This window comes from Xyrauchen texanus, chromosome 6 (assembly GCF_025860055.1).
Source record: "Xyrauchen texanus isolate HMW12.3.18 chromosome 6, RBS_HiC_50CHRs, whole genome shotgun sequence".
In the NCBI taxonomy this organism is placed as follows: Eukaryota; Metazoa; Chordata; class Actinopteri; order Cypriniformes; family Catostomidae; genus Xyrauchen; species Xyrauchen texanus.
Window position 1 is genome coordinate 18,767,720 of NC_068281.1, and position 13,833 is coordinate 18,781,552.

General features: G+C 35.8%; 1 protein-coding gene across 2 annotated transcripts; it reads right to left on the bottom strand.

Annotated features, from left to right (window-relative positions):
* Positions 1–742: 742 nt before the first annotated feature.
* On the bottom strand, positions 743–12,893 carry LOC127645142 (G-protein coupled receptor 54). Of its 2 annotated transcripts, none has more exons than XM_052128670.1 (5): positions 12,420–12,893; positions 11,040–11,164; positions 8,249–8,384; positions 6,270–6,508; positions 743–2,609 (listed from the first exon to the last, which is right to left on the bottom strand). In XM_052128670.1, exons 1-5 carry the CDS (start codon positions 12,640–12,642, stop codon positions 2,235–2,237), a joined length of 1,098 nt encoding a protein of 365 aa, XP_051984630.1. In that variant the 5' UTR covers positions 12,643–12,893; the 3' UTR covers positions 743–2,234. The 2 variants fall into 2 exon arrangements, with proteins under 2 accessions (XP_051984630.1, XP_051984631.1); XM_052128671.1 differs by lacking the exon at positions 12,420–12,893 and adding an exon at positions 10,215–10,254 and having other exon boundaries at positions 11,040–11,076.
* Between the last annotated feature and the right edge of the window lie 940 nt (positions 12,894–13,833).

The window sequence follows — 13,833 nt, forward strand, 5'->3', positions numbered from 1 at the left end:
TATGACTTTCTTCTGCAGAACACAAATAAAGCTTTTTAGAAGAATATCTCAGCTCTGTTTGTCCATAAACTGAAAGTGAATGGTTGCTAGAACTTTGAAGCACCAAAAAGCACATAAAGACAGCATAAACCTAAACATAAGCCATAAGACTCCAGTGGTTAAATCTATGTTTTCAGAAGTGATATAATAGGTGTGGATGAGAAACAGATCTAGTCATTTTTACTATAAATCTCCACTTTCACATCTGTAAGTCACATGTGGCACCTGTAAACCAGGCTACTTTTCACATCTGAAAGTGAAAGTGGAGATTTATAGTAAAACATAACTTAAATATTGATCTAAGCTGATATATACATAAAGCATTTGTCTACAAATTCGACATACACCTAAAATCCTAAAATTTGTAGGTGATTAATTAACATGCATTTACAATATATATACAGTATATACATTTAAGAGTGCGGCCCTCGGAGGTACAGGGATCCAGCTTTGCAGCCCTTGACTTTTCTGAAGTTGTGTAGCTCTTGCATGGTTTAAAGTGATCAAGATAATAGTTGGGTGCCTGTGTAGATGGCATCGTGGGGTTATTTCCATGCTATTAGTCCATCAGTCCAACAACTCAATTTTGCCTAGCTGTTTCTCAGAGCAAAACAGCATGCATGGTAATTAAAAATGCATTATGCACAGAATATCAATTATCCATTATGAGTTCATCAGAGCGGATTGAAGAGGTATTAATAGATCTGGCAAATTTATTTCTGCAAATCCATATATCTTAATGATGAACCATTTGAAGAAACATTTGTTGACATAGACATTGCGAAATGCAATATCCACTGAAATGGAAGATTCTTCAATGGGAAGCAAATTCTACATTCAGCAATAACAGAAAAAAATATGGCCTCTTCCCATGAGTATTCTATTTATGCTATGATTAAACTACAACACCAGTAATGAATAAATACATAAATTAACAGATAAATGAATATATAGCAGTTGAAATGGAAGAAAGATAGAACAGGAAGAAAATGAAAAAGGAAAAGTTGTTTTATCACAGTCGGATTCAAATGCAAAAAAAATGAATTAATTAAGGCATTAACTGAGCTAACAAGACCATGCTTAAGGGATGCTGAATAATTTATTAATGCCAAGGTTAAATAGACAGCACTTGAAGAAAAGCTTTTAGCTACTTAGCTGTACTTGTCAAAACATTCACAAATTCTAATAGTAAGACATCTATTTCCGCATAAGACAAAAGTAATTAAGCAAGCTTCATGGCTGCGTATGCTATAGCAAACAAAATCTGAGATAATTCCACATCGGATTCCTTCTCACTTAACATGATAAATAAATCTACTCTTTAAAAGTGTTTTATTGCCATTATTACACCAATTAATAAATCAAAATGATGGGCACATTTATAGAAATCCTGTAGGAGGATGCTGTTCATTGAATATTCAGCACACTGAATATGTTATAATGCTTGGGAGAGATATCATCCTAAACCTTTAATGCGCTCACATATCTACCAAATATTGTAACATTAATGAAATGTTCCCCTTCATATTTATCACCGTCCACACATTTCTGCTAATCCTCATTGACTGTCCTGTAAAAATCAGGTGCAGGTGCAGCATATAATATTATTCTGTGCTGCAAACTGTATAGAGAAATCTATATTTTCTTAGTACACCTCTTCAGGTCGAGCCATGTGGTGCAATGTTCAGAAGATGTAAAAACAACCCTTGTAGAAAAGCTTGAAGTGGTCAGTTCATGAGGAAGTGTGCACAGGGAGGTGCCACAAATGTGTCAAACACAATGGATGAGTCAACAATCGCTATGACTGATTTAGTCAACATCCTCTCAGGCAAGCTCCTACACATCGATGCTGGCAGAAAATCTGCTTGGTTCCCAATGCTCTAATCTAAATTACTCTCAGTTCAATTTATGGCCAGTAAAATTATTTTTCCATCCATGATTCTTGACTCTATGGGCTCTCATTGGACCTGTGGTGCTGAAGATGATGGACTCATGATTTTTAATTAGAACAATAATAATTCATGAGAACGTTTGTATTCAGCAGATGAGAACTGCCTTTCCCTCAATTTTTATTCCCTCAGAATATTAACCCTGTAATCTCGTCAACACATAGGAAGCCTGGGCTTCAAAGATGAGGCAGCTGGCATAAGTTGATGTGCATAGAAAACTTTGCAGACATTTTATGCCATCTGCATTCATTTTCTCTCAGTGTTGCTCTCCTCAGTCGCAACAAACTTGATTTCTGCATTGGCTGTGCGGGAGGTGACACTACTGTCTCTCACTTTGTGTCTGAAGAGGAAGGGGAAGGTCTTCCTGAAAGACTTGCGGAAGCTGGCTCCAATAAAACCATAGACAATGGGGTTAATAGAGGAGTTGGCATAGGACATGCAGTTAGCCCATGTTTTGATCTTGTATGTCGCATAGTTGGCCTTGAAGTTGGGATAGAAGGACTGGAAGAGGACAAAGATCTGAATGGGACCCCAGCAGATGGTGAAAAGGACAACAATGACCACTACCATTTTGGAAATCTTGCTCCTAATGGAGATAGTCCTCTCTGAGAGCAAGTGGACCTGGAAATAGACAAGGTTTTGACAGGATTATAGCAGGCAAATTGGTTGGAAATGTGCTTTGACTTCAAATACTGATCGAATTACATTTTTAAAGAATAGCTTTTACAGTGGTAAAATTAATGCAAAGTATTTGGATAGTGAAGTCACACTTAAAATGTCAGAATTTCATTGGATTTGATACAAAATATAAAACCAAGTGGCATTTGCAAAAAAAAACACGAGTTTCTGATTTTGCAGTTATTTTTAACCAGCTGGTCTCATGGTGAATTTAGTTTATGTATATGTCATGTAATGTATATGTAATGTTTTACTTGAGATGTAGGCAAGTGCAATCTTTATTTAACCCTCAGAGACCCAGCGTAGCAAAATTGCAACATTTATTTATTGCAATTAAACACCACTGACACTCTGAACTGTATCACAACAATAGTTATGGTAGGAAAACAAAAAATACATATTTAATGTCACAGTTTGCCAAAGTCACACAATAGTCATCTCATAGCAAAATGTGCTTTAAATCAAGATTTTCCCATAGACTGCCATTGTAATCTGAAGTCCCACAAAATTTACCATAAAACAAATTATCAAGGTTATAATTATTAGTGGCTTCCTAAAAACATGCTCAAAAAGGGAATAGAATACTATTAATCATTTAATAATATCTATGCATAAGTCATCCTAGGGTTAAAATACCTGCCACTTGGTTTGTTTTATAATAAATTTTTAAAGATGTGTAAAGTGTGACTAAACTTGCTTTGTAAAAGTATTCATCATAAATTATACACTGAAATATAGTTATTCAAGGTTTATATGTACTGACATATAACATATAATTAAAAAAGCTTGAATATTCTTTTAAAAACGGTAATATGCTGTTTGCATAATTATTCAACGCCTTTGTGGCAGAAGTTTAAACTTTGCCTAAATAAAAAACAAACTTTCTAATTTATTTAGTACTTTATTTCAGTAGCAGTACAATTGATTGCACAGGTACAATCTACCTGTGAACCATTCAAATAAATATAAAATGTTCTGGATAAAACCCCCATGAAATCAAGAACAATTTTTCAGGTTGAGAATCTGAAGGAGAGCTGCGAAATTGAACCCTAAAGACTAACTTTATCTTCAAGTGTTCAAGTGAAGATTAAATGACAAGGGAGATAATGTGAAACAAATGCTTAAATTAGAAAAGCCTACGACAAAATATCCAGGTGTGGATGCCAATATGGGCACTGTTAGTTCAACTTTATGGAGGAAAATATCACATTTAACTGCATGTACTGCAAAGAAAAAAGTGTTTCACCAAAAGTCACCACGAAAGAAAGAGACTTCTGAACATCTCTGAGCACATCTGTAGGCCAAAAAGCATTACGATGACTCACCTGTAATGCAGGAAAGTTTTTTTTTTCTCTGAGATGAGACCAAGATAGAGCTTTTAGCTTTTAAGCCAAAATTCAAAGCAAATCTCTGGCAAAAAACGAACACTGCCCACGCCTGAAATAGTCATTATACCTACAGTGAAGTGTGGTGGTGGTAGCAGCAGCACATCATGCAGTGGGGCTGCTTTTGATTATCCAACTGGGAATATTCTCAAAATAGAAGGAAGAATTGATATATACAGGAAAGTATACAGAAAAAACTGTTTGCAAAGTGTGTTTAGACTTACCTAAACAATGTGTATCAAATCTGCCTGGAGGATAATGGGCCAAAATCAAATCTGAACACTGTGAAGTTGGGCCACACTTTCACCTGAAGATGAAATGCTATATACAGCCTATACAATAAATATAATAGGGCTATATATTAATTATATAAAAAAATAACATGTTAATCATGCCCCCTGATGTGTATGTAAATTCTGTAATAAAGGTAGAGATTTTCCTATCATACGAGCAATTCAAGCTTGAAGTACATTTGTTTGTACGAGCTGCCTCAAAAGGTGGCAGCATGTCTCAACAACCATGGCAGCTACAGAATGAGAACCACTTACATTGGAGGAGGCACAACAGAATATATACAAAGTTTCGACTAGTTTTAACTTGACACAGCATCCTAAAAATGAGGCATTTATGTTGCTGAATACCAGTCAGACAGTCCAAACACGTCCGTCTGAGGCACGCACATGTACTGTACACAGAGCGACAATTAGACGGAACACCTACTCTGCGAACTGGACACATTGATGAACTCAATTCAAAACAGATAGCTGTCAACTGTAGGCTTGTTCAATGATATGAAAATGAAATAAACATTATACTGAGTTCTTACAAGCCACTTTTTGTAGTGTCAAATCAATACTTTGATTCATCTGATTCATCGATTGAAAGCCCTAATATATGCCTCCTGATTAAATGAAAGTTACAACTCCAACTTCTTTATTTCTTTGCTGTTACAGAACAGAAAGGAAGCCAAGATATTACAATGACCTCTCAAGAGCATAGACACCTGAATTATAGATCAAAGCACATACGGCCTTTCATAACCTTCTGTGCCATATCACCCTGTACTGTACACGGTGATATGGCACCATGACTGTACATGGTGTAACAGGCATACTGTAATAATTAGTTTTGCAGTGTAAACAGATTTCCTGACTATCATACCCAGTGCTTGAAGTGTGTGGTACGCAGTGGGACCTGCGCTTCTATAATTTACTCTACAGAGTAGCAGCAGTTTTTCTGACTTCTCAGAGTCTCCTGGTACAATGTATTGTCTTTATTTAATGTAAGTCAGTGATTTGATGCAGCCCACCAATCATTTTTATCTGACCTTATAAATTATTTTGATAAAATCGTGGTAAGTTTTGGGTGAGCACCTTTTATCATGTCTAATTCGCTCAAAAGTATTTATTCAAATTGGTTAACTGCTTGGTGCAGTGAAAACTATAGACTTAAAAAAAGCTGTTGCAGAAGTGATGTCAACCTTTTATCTCAAGATGCAAGACGATGATGAAAACCGAACCTTCAAATAAAATACACAGGAAAAAGTGCTTTTATTCTACATAATTTTCTGTAGTGCTTGTAAATAGATTACTTGAATTGTCATTGAACTTGCCTATGCATACAGTATATCCTGACAGTGTTTGGTTCTACATCGTTCTCAATCCTGAACATCATCAAATCATGTTGTTCACCATTTCTAATGATTATTATTTGCACAAATATCTGGCTCCTGTGTGCAAATTAATGTGTGCAGGATAAGGAAGGCAAATTTTGCCCTCATTGAATTGGAGGATAATAAAAGAAAATTTAAAGATAAAACAGACATAATACTCAGTTTTAGGCTACATTTATGTTGTGTAAAAGACAGTTCTACATTGCATTGTCATTGTTCTCTTGTGTGTGTTGATATTGACAAAGATACAGACTTTAGCAGATCTAAATATTCTTTCTTTGTTTTCATATACAGTATGTTTTTATTTTCAAAGTAAAGCTAATCAAAACCTATTTGTTAGTTGAGGATGTAAGTTCATATTTTTTCTTCAGCCAGATCTTAAGAAGGAATTTACAGCCAGACCTTGAAAACTTTATTTAAATATCTATTTTAACATAATTAAATACTATTTTAATGTAAATTAGCACATATTGTTTTTACATGTGAACATGTCAGTTACAATAAAAAATGTAAAAATACGTTTAATACTTCAAGCACTGATCATACCTGATGGTTGTTATCCACTGGTTCTACAGAGGCCTGTCCGACTCTCTTCAACATGAAGGAATAACAAAAGGAGATGGTAAGGACAGGCAGTAGATAAACTGCTATGAACTGATAAAGGATGAAAGCCTTCTCGTGGGTCTTTGATGGGAACCTCTCCATGCAGTATTTTCTTGGTCCATACCAATAGCCATCTTCAAGCCGCTGGTACAGGAAGATTGGTATGGAAAGAATGAAGGAACCTAATTGCATGAGAGAAATAAAGATGGGAACGTTCCTGTAAGCACTCTTTCCAATTTTTATCTTTTACATTTAATGGAATACTCTGGGTTAAATGCCACTTAAGCTCTGCCACAGCAATTACCACAGAAATGCACTTACAATTGATGCCCATGGGGCATGTTGACCAGAGTGTTTAAAACAAGAAATGCAGAGCTCCTCATAATGTTAAAGCATTTATATGAATTCTACATTTTAAAAAAGGTTTGATTTTTGAGCTGTAAAAGATGAATCATCCTTTAGAAGGGGGACTCATTTTTCTAGGTAGATGAAATTCTGGCTCAACCAATGGTTTGAGTTTATGGCAGGATTATCTGTTTGTCCAACCAATGGCTGAGGGACACAGTGTTCAGGAAAGCTGTTTGAAAATAGTTTTGAAATTCTGTTTGGTGATGTTAGTGGTGCAGAAATTACGCACTTCAGCTTTAAAAAATGTTTAATGGTTCTGTAGACTTGCCCCAGGGCTGGCCCAGACTCCGTTGGCACCATAGGCGAGATTTCAGATTGCCCCCCCCAAATACCAAATTTGACCAACAACAAATAACCTTCTGATTGTTTTAAAAAAAGAAGTGACAGATGATAAACTATAGGCACATTTTGTGGTTAGTGCCATCACTTTTCATGCAAAAAATGAAGGATGTGTGGTTTCAAAACTGCACATGCCTGGACCTTTCTGTGGCAAATCATCTTTGACAATAATTTAATACATTTAATGAATAGTAACATTAATACGTTTAATTATGGCCATAAAATAAAAACAGAAAAGATCAGATGCCATTAAAAATAATTTGTATACTACACATCTTATTTTCCAGACCTGCTGTGCCCAGGTGCTTCCCTGAATATCATATTTTAATGACAAATGCTCCTTTGGCTGATGTTTTGTGCTTGTCACTTTTAGTACATTTTGTAGGCTATTTTCAGATTGTTTTGCCATTGACATGCAAGTTACAGCTTTACAGGTCACATAAAAATTTGCACTACAATTATCTGACAGACCCAGTTGTAAAATTTCCACCATGGTCTATTTTTATCAGTCATATTAGTTTAAATTTCCCTGATACATAGTACACTTGATGTTGTATCTATAAAGTCTAAACACTTGAAAACTGATGTGCACTTTCAAATACACTGTGTGAGCACATCTTTAACTGTAGAGAGCACATCATTACAAAGACGAGGCCAAATTCCGGAAATTTTTAGCCAATTCTGAAATCCCGCCCAGATGCCATTTCAGTTCTGAAAAGAGGACATGTCCTCAAAAAATCTAAGTGTCACCCTATGTAACATTTTCAGTATTGAAAGGATGTTAGTGGAACATTTTGCTCAACACAGGGGTAGAAGGGTTAACAGTCGTCATGAAAGATTGCACTTCTGGAAAAAAAAAACTCCTGTCGTTTTGCACCCATGGCATCCGGCTATGTCCTCTATGCCATGGGCCGGCCCTGACTTGCCCAAAAGACTTCTATTTGCATCACTGCGCACATATTTTCCCTTGGTTTTATAAATTAAGTAATGAGTTAAAAATATTTTCTGTAGTCAACATCTGTAACCAGCTGTCAACCACAGAACTGAAATATAACTTAATAAATACTATTTAAGAGAAAACAGCCTGTATTTCTTATGAAAAGCATAAATTTAGGAGGGTGTCAGCCTCAGCCCTTATTTTTAAATGTATTGTTCTACTCCATTAAATGACTTACCGATCCAGATACAGATGCTGACAATCATTGCAACACGAGGGGTCCGATGGTGAAGGGATTTCAGGGGGTACACAGTCACATAACAACGGTCTCCACTCATCGCCGTGAGCGTGATGCATGTTGCCTGTACAGTCACCTACACATTGCCAAACCATGTTTGTTACAAATCGGTCTCATGACAAATCATAATAATAGAATGAATATTAAGATGGCGAAATGGTAAGAAATTGTATGAGTTAGCTCGTACAAAAACATACTACTTTTACTCACATAGAGAAAAACAAACTAACCATCGAACAAGGTTATTATGATTTTTACTTAGTTTAACCCCTAACCCAAACCAAAATCTTATCATAAAGTTTAGCACCTGACCTTGGCCAATCCCTAAACCTAACCATACTTTTAATAGGAAAACATTTACCAAGGAAGAAATTACAGTTTAAATGCCAGTTTATTGACATGCAATGCATCAGTCATTTGTTTAGCATAAAGAAATATGAAATGAGTAACGAAAGACTGTATGTTCACAGACATTTTCTTTCTTACAATGAAGTGTTGGATCGGAGGCTAGCTGAAATTTGATGCCTGTATTTGAAATTTTGTTCATTGATTGGCTGGTCTAAAACTCTTTTTATGCAAGTCAAATCGTACTATATCTTAAGATTTCATCATCTCATACAAATTATTAGAGTTGTCATGAGACTGTTGATTTGTTGCCATGTGTTTGTCTCCCTATGAGTATACACAAGAACCAGAAGCACCAAACAGAACACACAAAATTGGATTTAACTGAAGATCTGATTGTGAAGAAAACCTAGCACACCAAAGACACCTTATAATGCTTTCAATAAATGGCAGTCTTGGTAAACTCATCATCTTTTAAATTAATTCTAGATGAGGAAAAAAATACACCATTCACTTGGTGTTTGTCTGGTGAATAAATTGAACTGAAGAACATGAATATTCACCTTAAATGAAAGAATAAGGTAGGAGAAGAATCTTTAGAGAATAAATCCATTGTATTGGATGTTTTTCATGCAAGCTTAACTATTCTTTAGCTCTTTGATGCAACAGCTGTGAACAAAGACTTGTTCCATCATCTTTTGTGGAAGGTATCTGATGATAAAACCGAAAGGGTGTGCTTAGCCCCACCTTTGAGGGGGTGTTTGTAGGCCTGTGTGTATGATTCGACAAGCCGTACATCCGCTGTTGGATCAAACCAGCACAAAGAGTTTGGGTATAAAAAAATACCAAAACCACAATTGAATTTATGTAATCATTCCTCCCAAGGTGATTGCAAATTAAAGCTGTTGCTCTGTGTTGGTGTAAGCCGTTCATTCGTACTGCTAAATGCAATACAACAAAGAAAGAAGATTTATAAATGAATGAGCACTTTTCATGTGCACAAAGGATAATTTTAATGCACTTCTTGGACTGTAATATTGATTTATAAAGAATATACTTTAAAGTGCAGCTGCAACAGGAATAAAGAAACTAATTAGACTTCAGATGTTTGACTGGCCAGCATAACCCTTAGTCTCATAGTGGTTTTTCTTTTCTTGTGTGTTTCATACCAGCTTTTATATAAGCATACTCAAAATGTGTCCTACTTTTTCTTTTTGGCCAAGACAGCCTTTCATAATGCAGAGAATAAAGATTGAATCACTTCCTCTGTTGTCTACAAAAAAATAAATGATAGATGATTCATAAATCCTGAGTTGCCACAAAAAACAGATGTTCTTCTATCATGTAAACCCAAATGGGGCTAGTTGTCATACTTTTTACTATGCATATTTCTCAGGTTATAGGGTTATTTTTAGAAGTCAGATTCTATATAGGCACATACTTTTAAATCTTGGCAACAAAATGGCATTGAACATTTCCAATATTAATGCCCCAGAAAAGTAATTGTTCACTTAAAGGGATAGTTCACCCAAATATGAAAATTCTCTCATAATTTACTCACCCTCATGCCATCCCAGATGTCTATAACTTTCTTTCTTCTGCTGAACACAAACAAATTTTTTTTAGAAGAAAATGATCTATCCCTTTAAGACAAAGTGGCCTTTTGTGAAAACATTCCTCATTGGATCCTGCCATTAAAAAGTCTATTGTTGTTTTTCAGCGAGCATTATGCACTAAAACAATCATGAAACTTTCAATTGAAAGCTAACAAAAATGTGACATCTTGTCCAAATAAATAAAACTAGGTGTTTGAAACTAACAGACAAAACTATTGCAAGAGAAAACACATTTGTGTAATTGGACTTTTCACTCAAAATCATATCATTTCTAAGATATTGTAATTGTGACAATTTCCTAGCCCCTGCTGCCCCTATTCCTCAGAATGGACAGAACATTTTCTATTATATGATGTCTTTCTGTTCTGATGAAAAATCTGTAAGGGTGTTGTAAATGGAGATGTTTTATTCACAGTGAATTACCTAATACTTGATGTATTGTTGCTGTATGACCACTCACTTTATTGATTTTCACCTATGAACAAGGACTATTTTCTAGGTATTTATCAGTGGACAAATCAATTTATTGCTACTGAGTGACACTGCTGGGTACAGTATTCAAGTCCAGAATTCTATCAGCATCTTTGGGACTTTTTATGACTCTTACTTCTATTTCAAAATAACTTTTTCAGCATAGCCATTGACCTAAAGGCATTCTGAAATGATGCAGCAGAGACACATTTGCACACCACACCAACATGAAATATAATATTTATACACAGTGCACTAGTTATTTTGTATAATGTTCTTCCCTGCAGTGCCATTCTTACCTGTTGGAGAAAAGCAACAGATTTGCACATAAAGTCTCCAAATATCCAGCCAGGCAGAGGGTATAACGTAGCAGTGAACGGCACACAGCATAGCAGGAAAATGATGTCAGTCGCAGCCAAGTTAGCTGAGGAAAATATGTGTAATGAATCCAAGGTACAAAAAGTTAAATATTGAATGTGCAACGTGAGGACATATTGAAACCCGTGTTAATGAGGTACAATGCTTAAAATGTTGTGAAGCTACAACAATGCGTTAAGGATTATTAAGATACAGGATTATATGGGTGGTTGAAACTGTCAGAAAAGGTGTAGTGGTGCGAAAGAGTGGATACATTTGTAAATATAATTAAATGCAAGATCAGATATAAATGTCTTGTTGGATGTTAATCTGTCCTCATGTTCAGGTGAATTAAATTCACTTGTGACTGCAAAGTCTAATAGTAGAAATATATTGGGAACACGTTACATTAAGGTTCCATTTGTTAATATTAGTAAACTACATTTGTTAACATGAATAATATTAATATTATTTTTTACAGCATTTATTAATCATGGTTAATGTTATATTCAATATTTACTAATACATTTTTTTAAATTAAAAGTTGAATATATTAACATTAGTTAATGCAATATGAACATGAACTAACAATGAATAAAAGTGTTTTTATCAACTGACATTAACCAAGTTTAATAAATGCTGTTTCAAAAATGCATTACACAGATCATTTTTTATAGGTCAAGAGAGTTCAGGTGATTATTATTTTCATCTTTTTTTATTAGTAATCCGAACTGAAATCAGAATCAGAAATCAGAGTTTTTACTGTGTGATACATGAAATTCGACTTAGTACTGTAATCATTCACGTTCTGCTCTGAGAAATGTTAAGGCATTGTCTAACCTCACAATCTCACTCCAGTGGTTCTTATTAGATTAGATTAGATTAGATTAGATTAGATTAGATTAGATTAGATTAGATGAGATTAGATTCGATTAGATTGGATTCTATTTATTGTCACCATGCAGAGTACAAGGACGGAGCCAATTAAATACAGTAAGCATCAAACCAGAAGTGCAAATAGTAATAAAGTTAAATCCATTTTGTAAAGAGAAAAAGTTCTTCAAAATTGTGACGAATTTCTCAAGTGAAAGCATTATGATTTACTGACAGCACATCATCCAATGGTTAATAAATCATTCAAACTGGTATAATACTAATGCACTGTCAATAGCTGCTTAGCAATTCCTGCCATCGCAGTGTAAAATTTTATTATTTTCACGATACTGAGCATATGAAATATCCATACAATTGCTAAAATATCCTTTGGGAGACATGCTGGGTATTACAAGTGCAGACAACAGATTGGATTGGCTGAAACTCACCAATGTAAAAGTTAGTGGCGGTCCTCATCTGTCTGTGTTTGGAGATTACATAAATGACCAGAGAGTTCCCGATCAGCCCCACCAACATGATGAGGGAGAAGAAGAGGGGTACGAGCCAAGCATCCGTCAGGAAAGGGTGCTCCCCTTCCTCTGTTTCCTCCATAGAGGAGTTTCCAATGGAACCATTTAAGGCCTCAGTTGAGTTCCCGTCACTTGCAAACATGATTTTAAACTCACTTAGAAAATAAGATGCAAAAAGCTGTTTCTTCACTCAGGCAGTGACAAAACAAAACACAAAATCCTCATTCCAACAAATCCAAACCATTTTAAAGAAAACAAGACTGAAGTTGATGATTTTTTTTCATAAATCTCATGTTAGCCACTGAGGTATTTTTGCAGATAGGCAGGGATTAGAGGAAGACGACCGCAGAAATTTGTCCGACTTCTCTTCAGCTCTTTGAAAAAGGAGCCCAGTGAGCTGTATCCACTCAAAGACAGAGTGGATTCACTCCCATTGGCTTTATACACACAGCCTGTACACACGTGGGCAACAGAATGATTGTAGAATGAAGAACTGATGTCAGGTTGCCTAGCAACAATTTTAGAGCTCTGTATCTCACACCACTGCTCTGTGTAGGGAGGACGCAAACTATAAATGTGGCATTTACCCATAACATACACATAGCCTAAAGCTGCACTGACAAAACTGTGATTTATCTCTCACTCTATTTATACCACATCCTTCACAGTGATAGTATTCAATTCATTGTTGGATCTGTGTCATTTTGTACATATTATTGAACATTTATATTGAATTTCTGTTTTTCAACAAAAAATCCATAGTTTCAGCGCAATGTGTATACTTTTCGGGTGGTCCCGGGCCTCACCTCACCCTCCACAGTATTAGCACGTTTCAGCACATTTGTTGGCAGGTATGACTGTGATTGATCACTTTACATGTCAGTTAGACAGCTACTCCTGCACAATGGGGCTTTTCCACTGCATGGTACAACTCGATTCAACTCGACTCAGCTCTTTTGGGGTTTTCCACTGTGGATAGTACCTGGTACCTGATTTTTAGTACCACCTTGATCGAGGTTCCAAGCGAGCTGAGCCGATACTAAGGGTCAAAACCCTGCAGATCACGGATTGGTCAGGGAGAAACGTCACCAGCAGCGTAACTGGATTTCCGACACGTGACATCAACCCGCTAGTTTTAAAGTTTTAGTATCAGTGATAACAGTATCATTTGTTGACGCGACTTTTGAATTGTGAAAAAAGAAATGACCACACCGTGGTCAATAATCAAGGTGCAGACGGTCCACTCGTTAGTGATGAGCGAAACGAAAAAATCTCTCTGGAAGTGTCTCAGCTGTTGGCCGCACATGGCTGCCACCGGACCTACCAACAGTGT

Bases quoted from the DNA above. Each gene is read 5' to 3' on its own strand.
- LOC127645142 (XM_052128670.1), bottom strand. From the start codon at position 12,642: ATGTTTGCAAGTGACGGGAACTCAACTGAGGCCTTAAATGGTTCCATT. The intron at 11,165-12,419 runs GTGAGTTTCAGC...TATTTTCCTCAG, and splicing joins CGCCACTAACTTTTACATTG to CTAACTTGGCTGCGACTGAC. The intron at 6,509-8,248 runs GTAAGTCATTTA...TCATGCAATTAG, and splicing joins CAGCATCTGTATCTGGATCG to GTTCCTTCATTCTTTCCATA.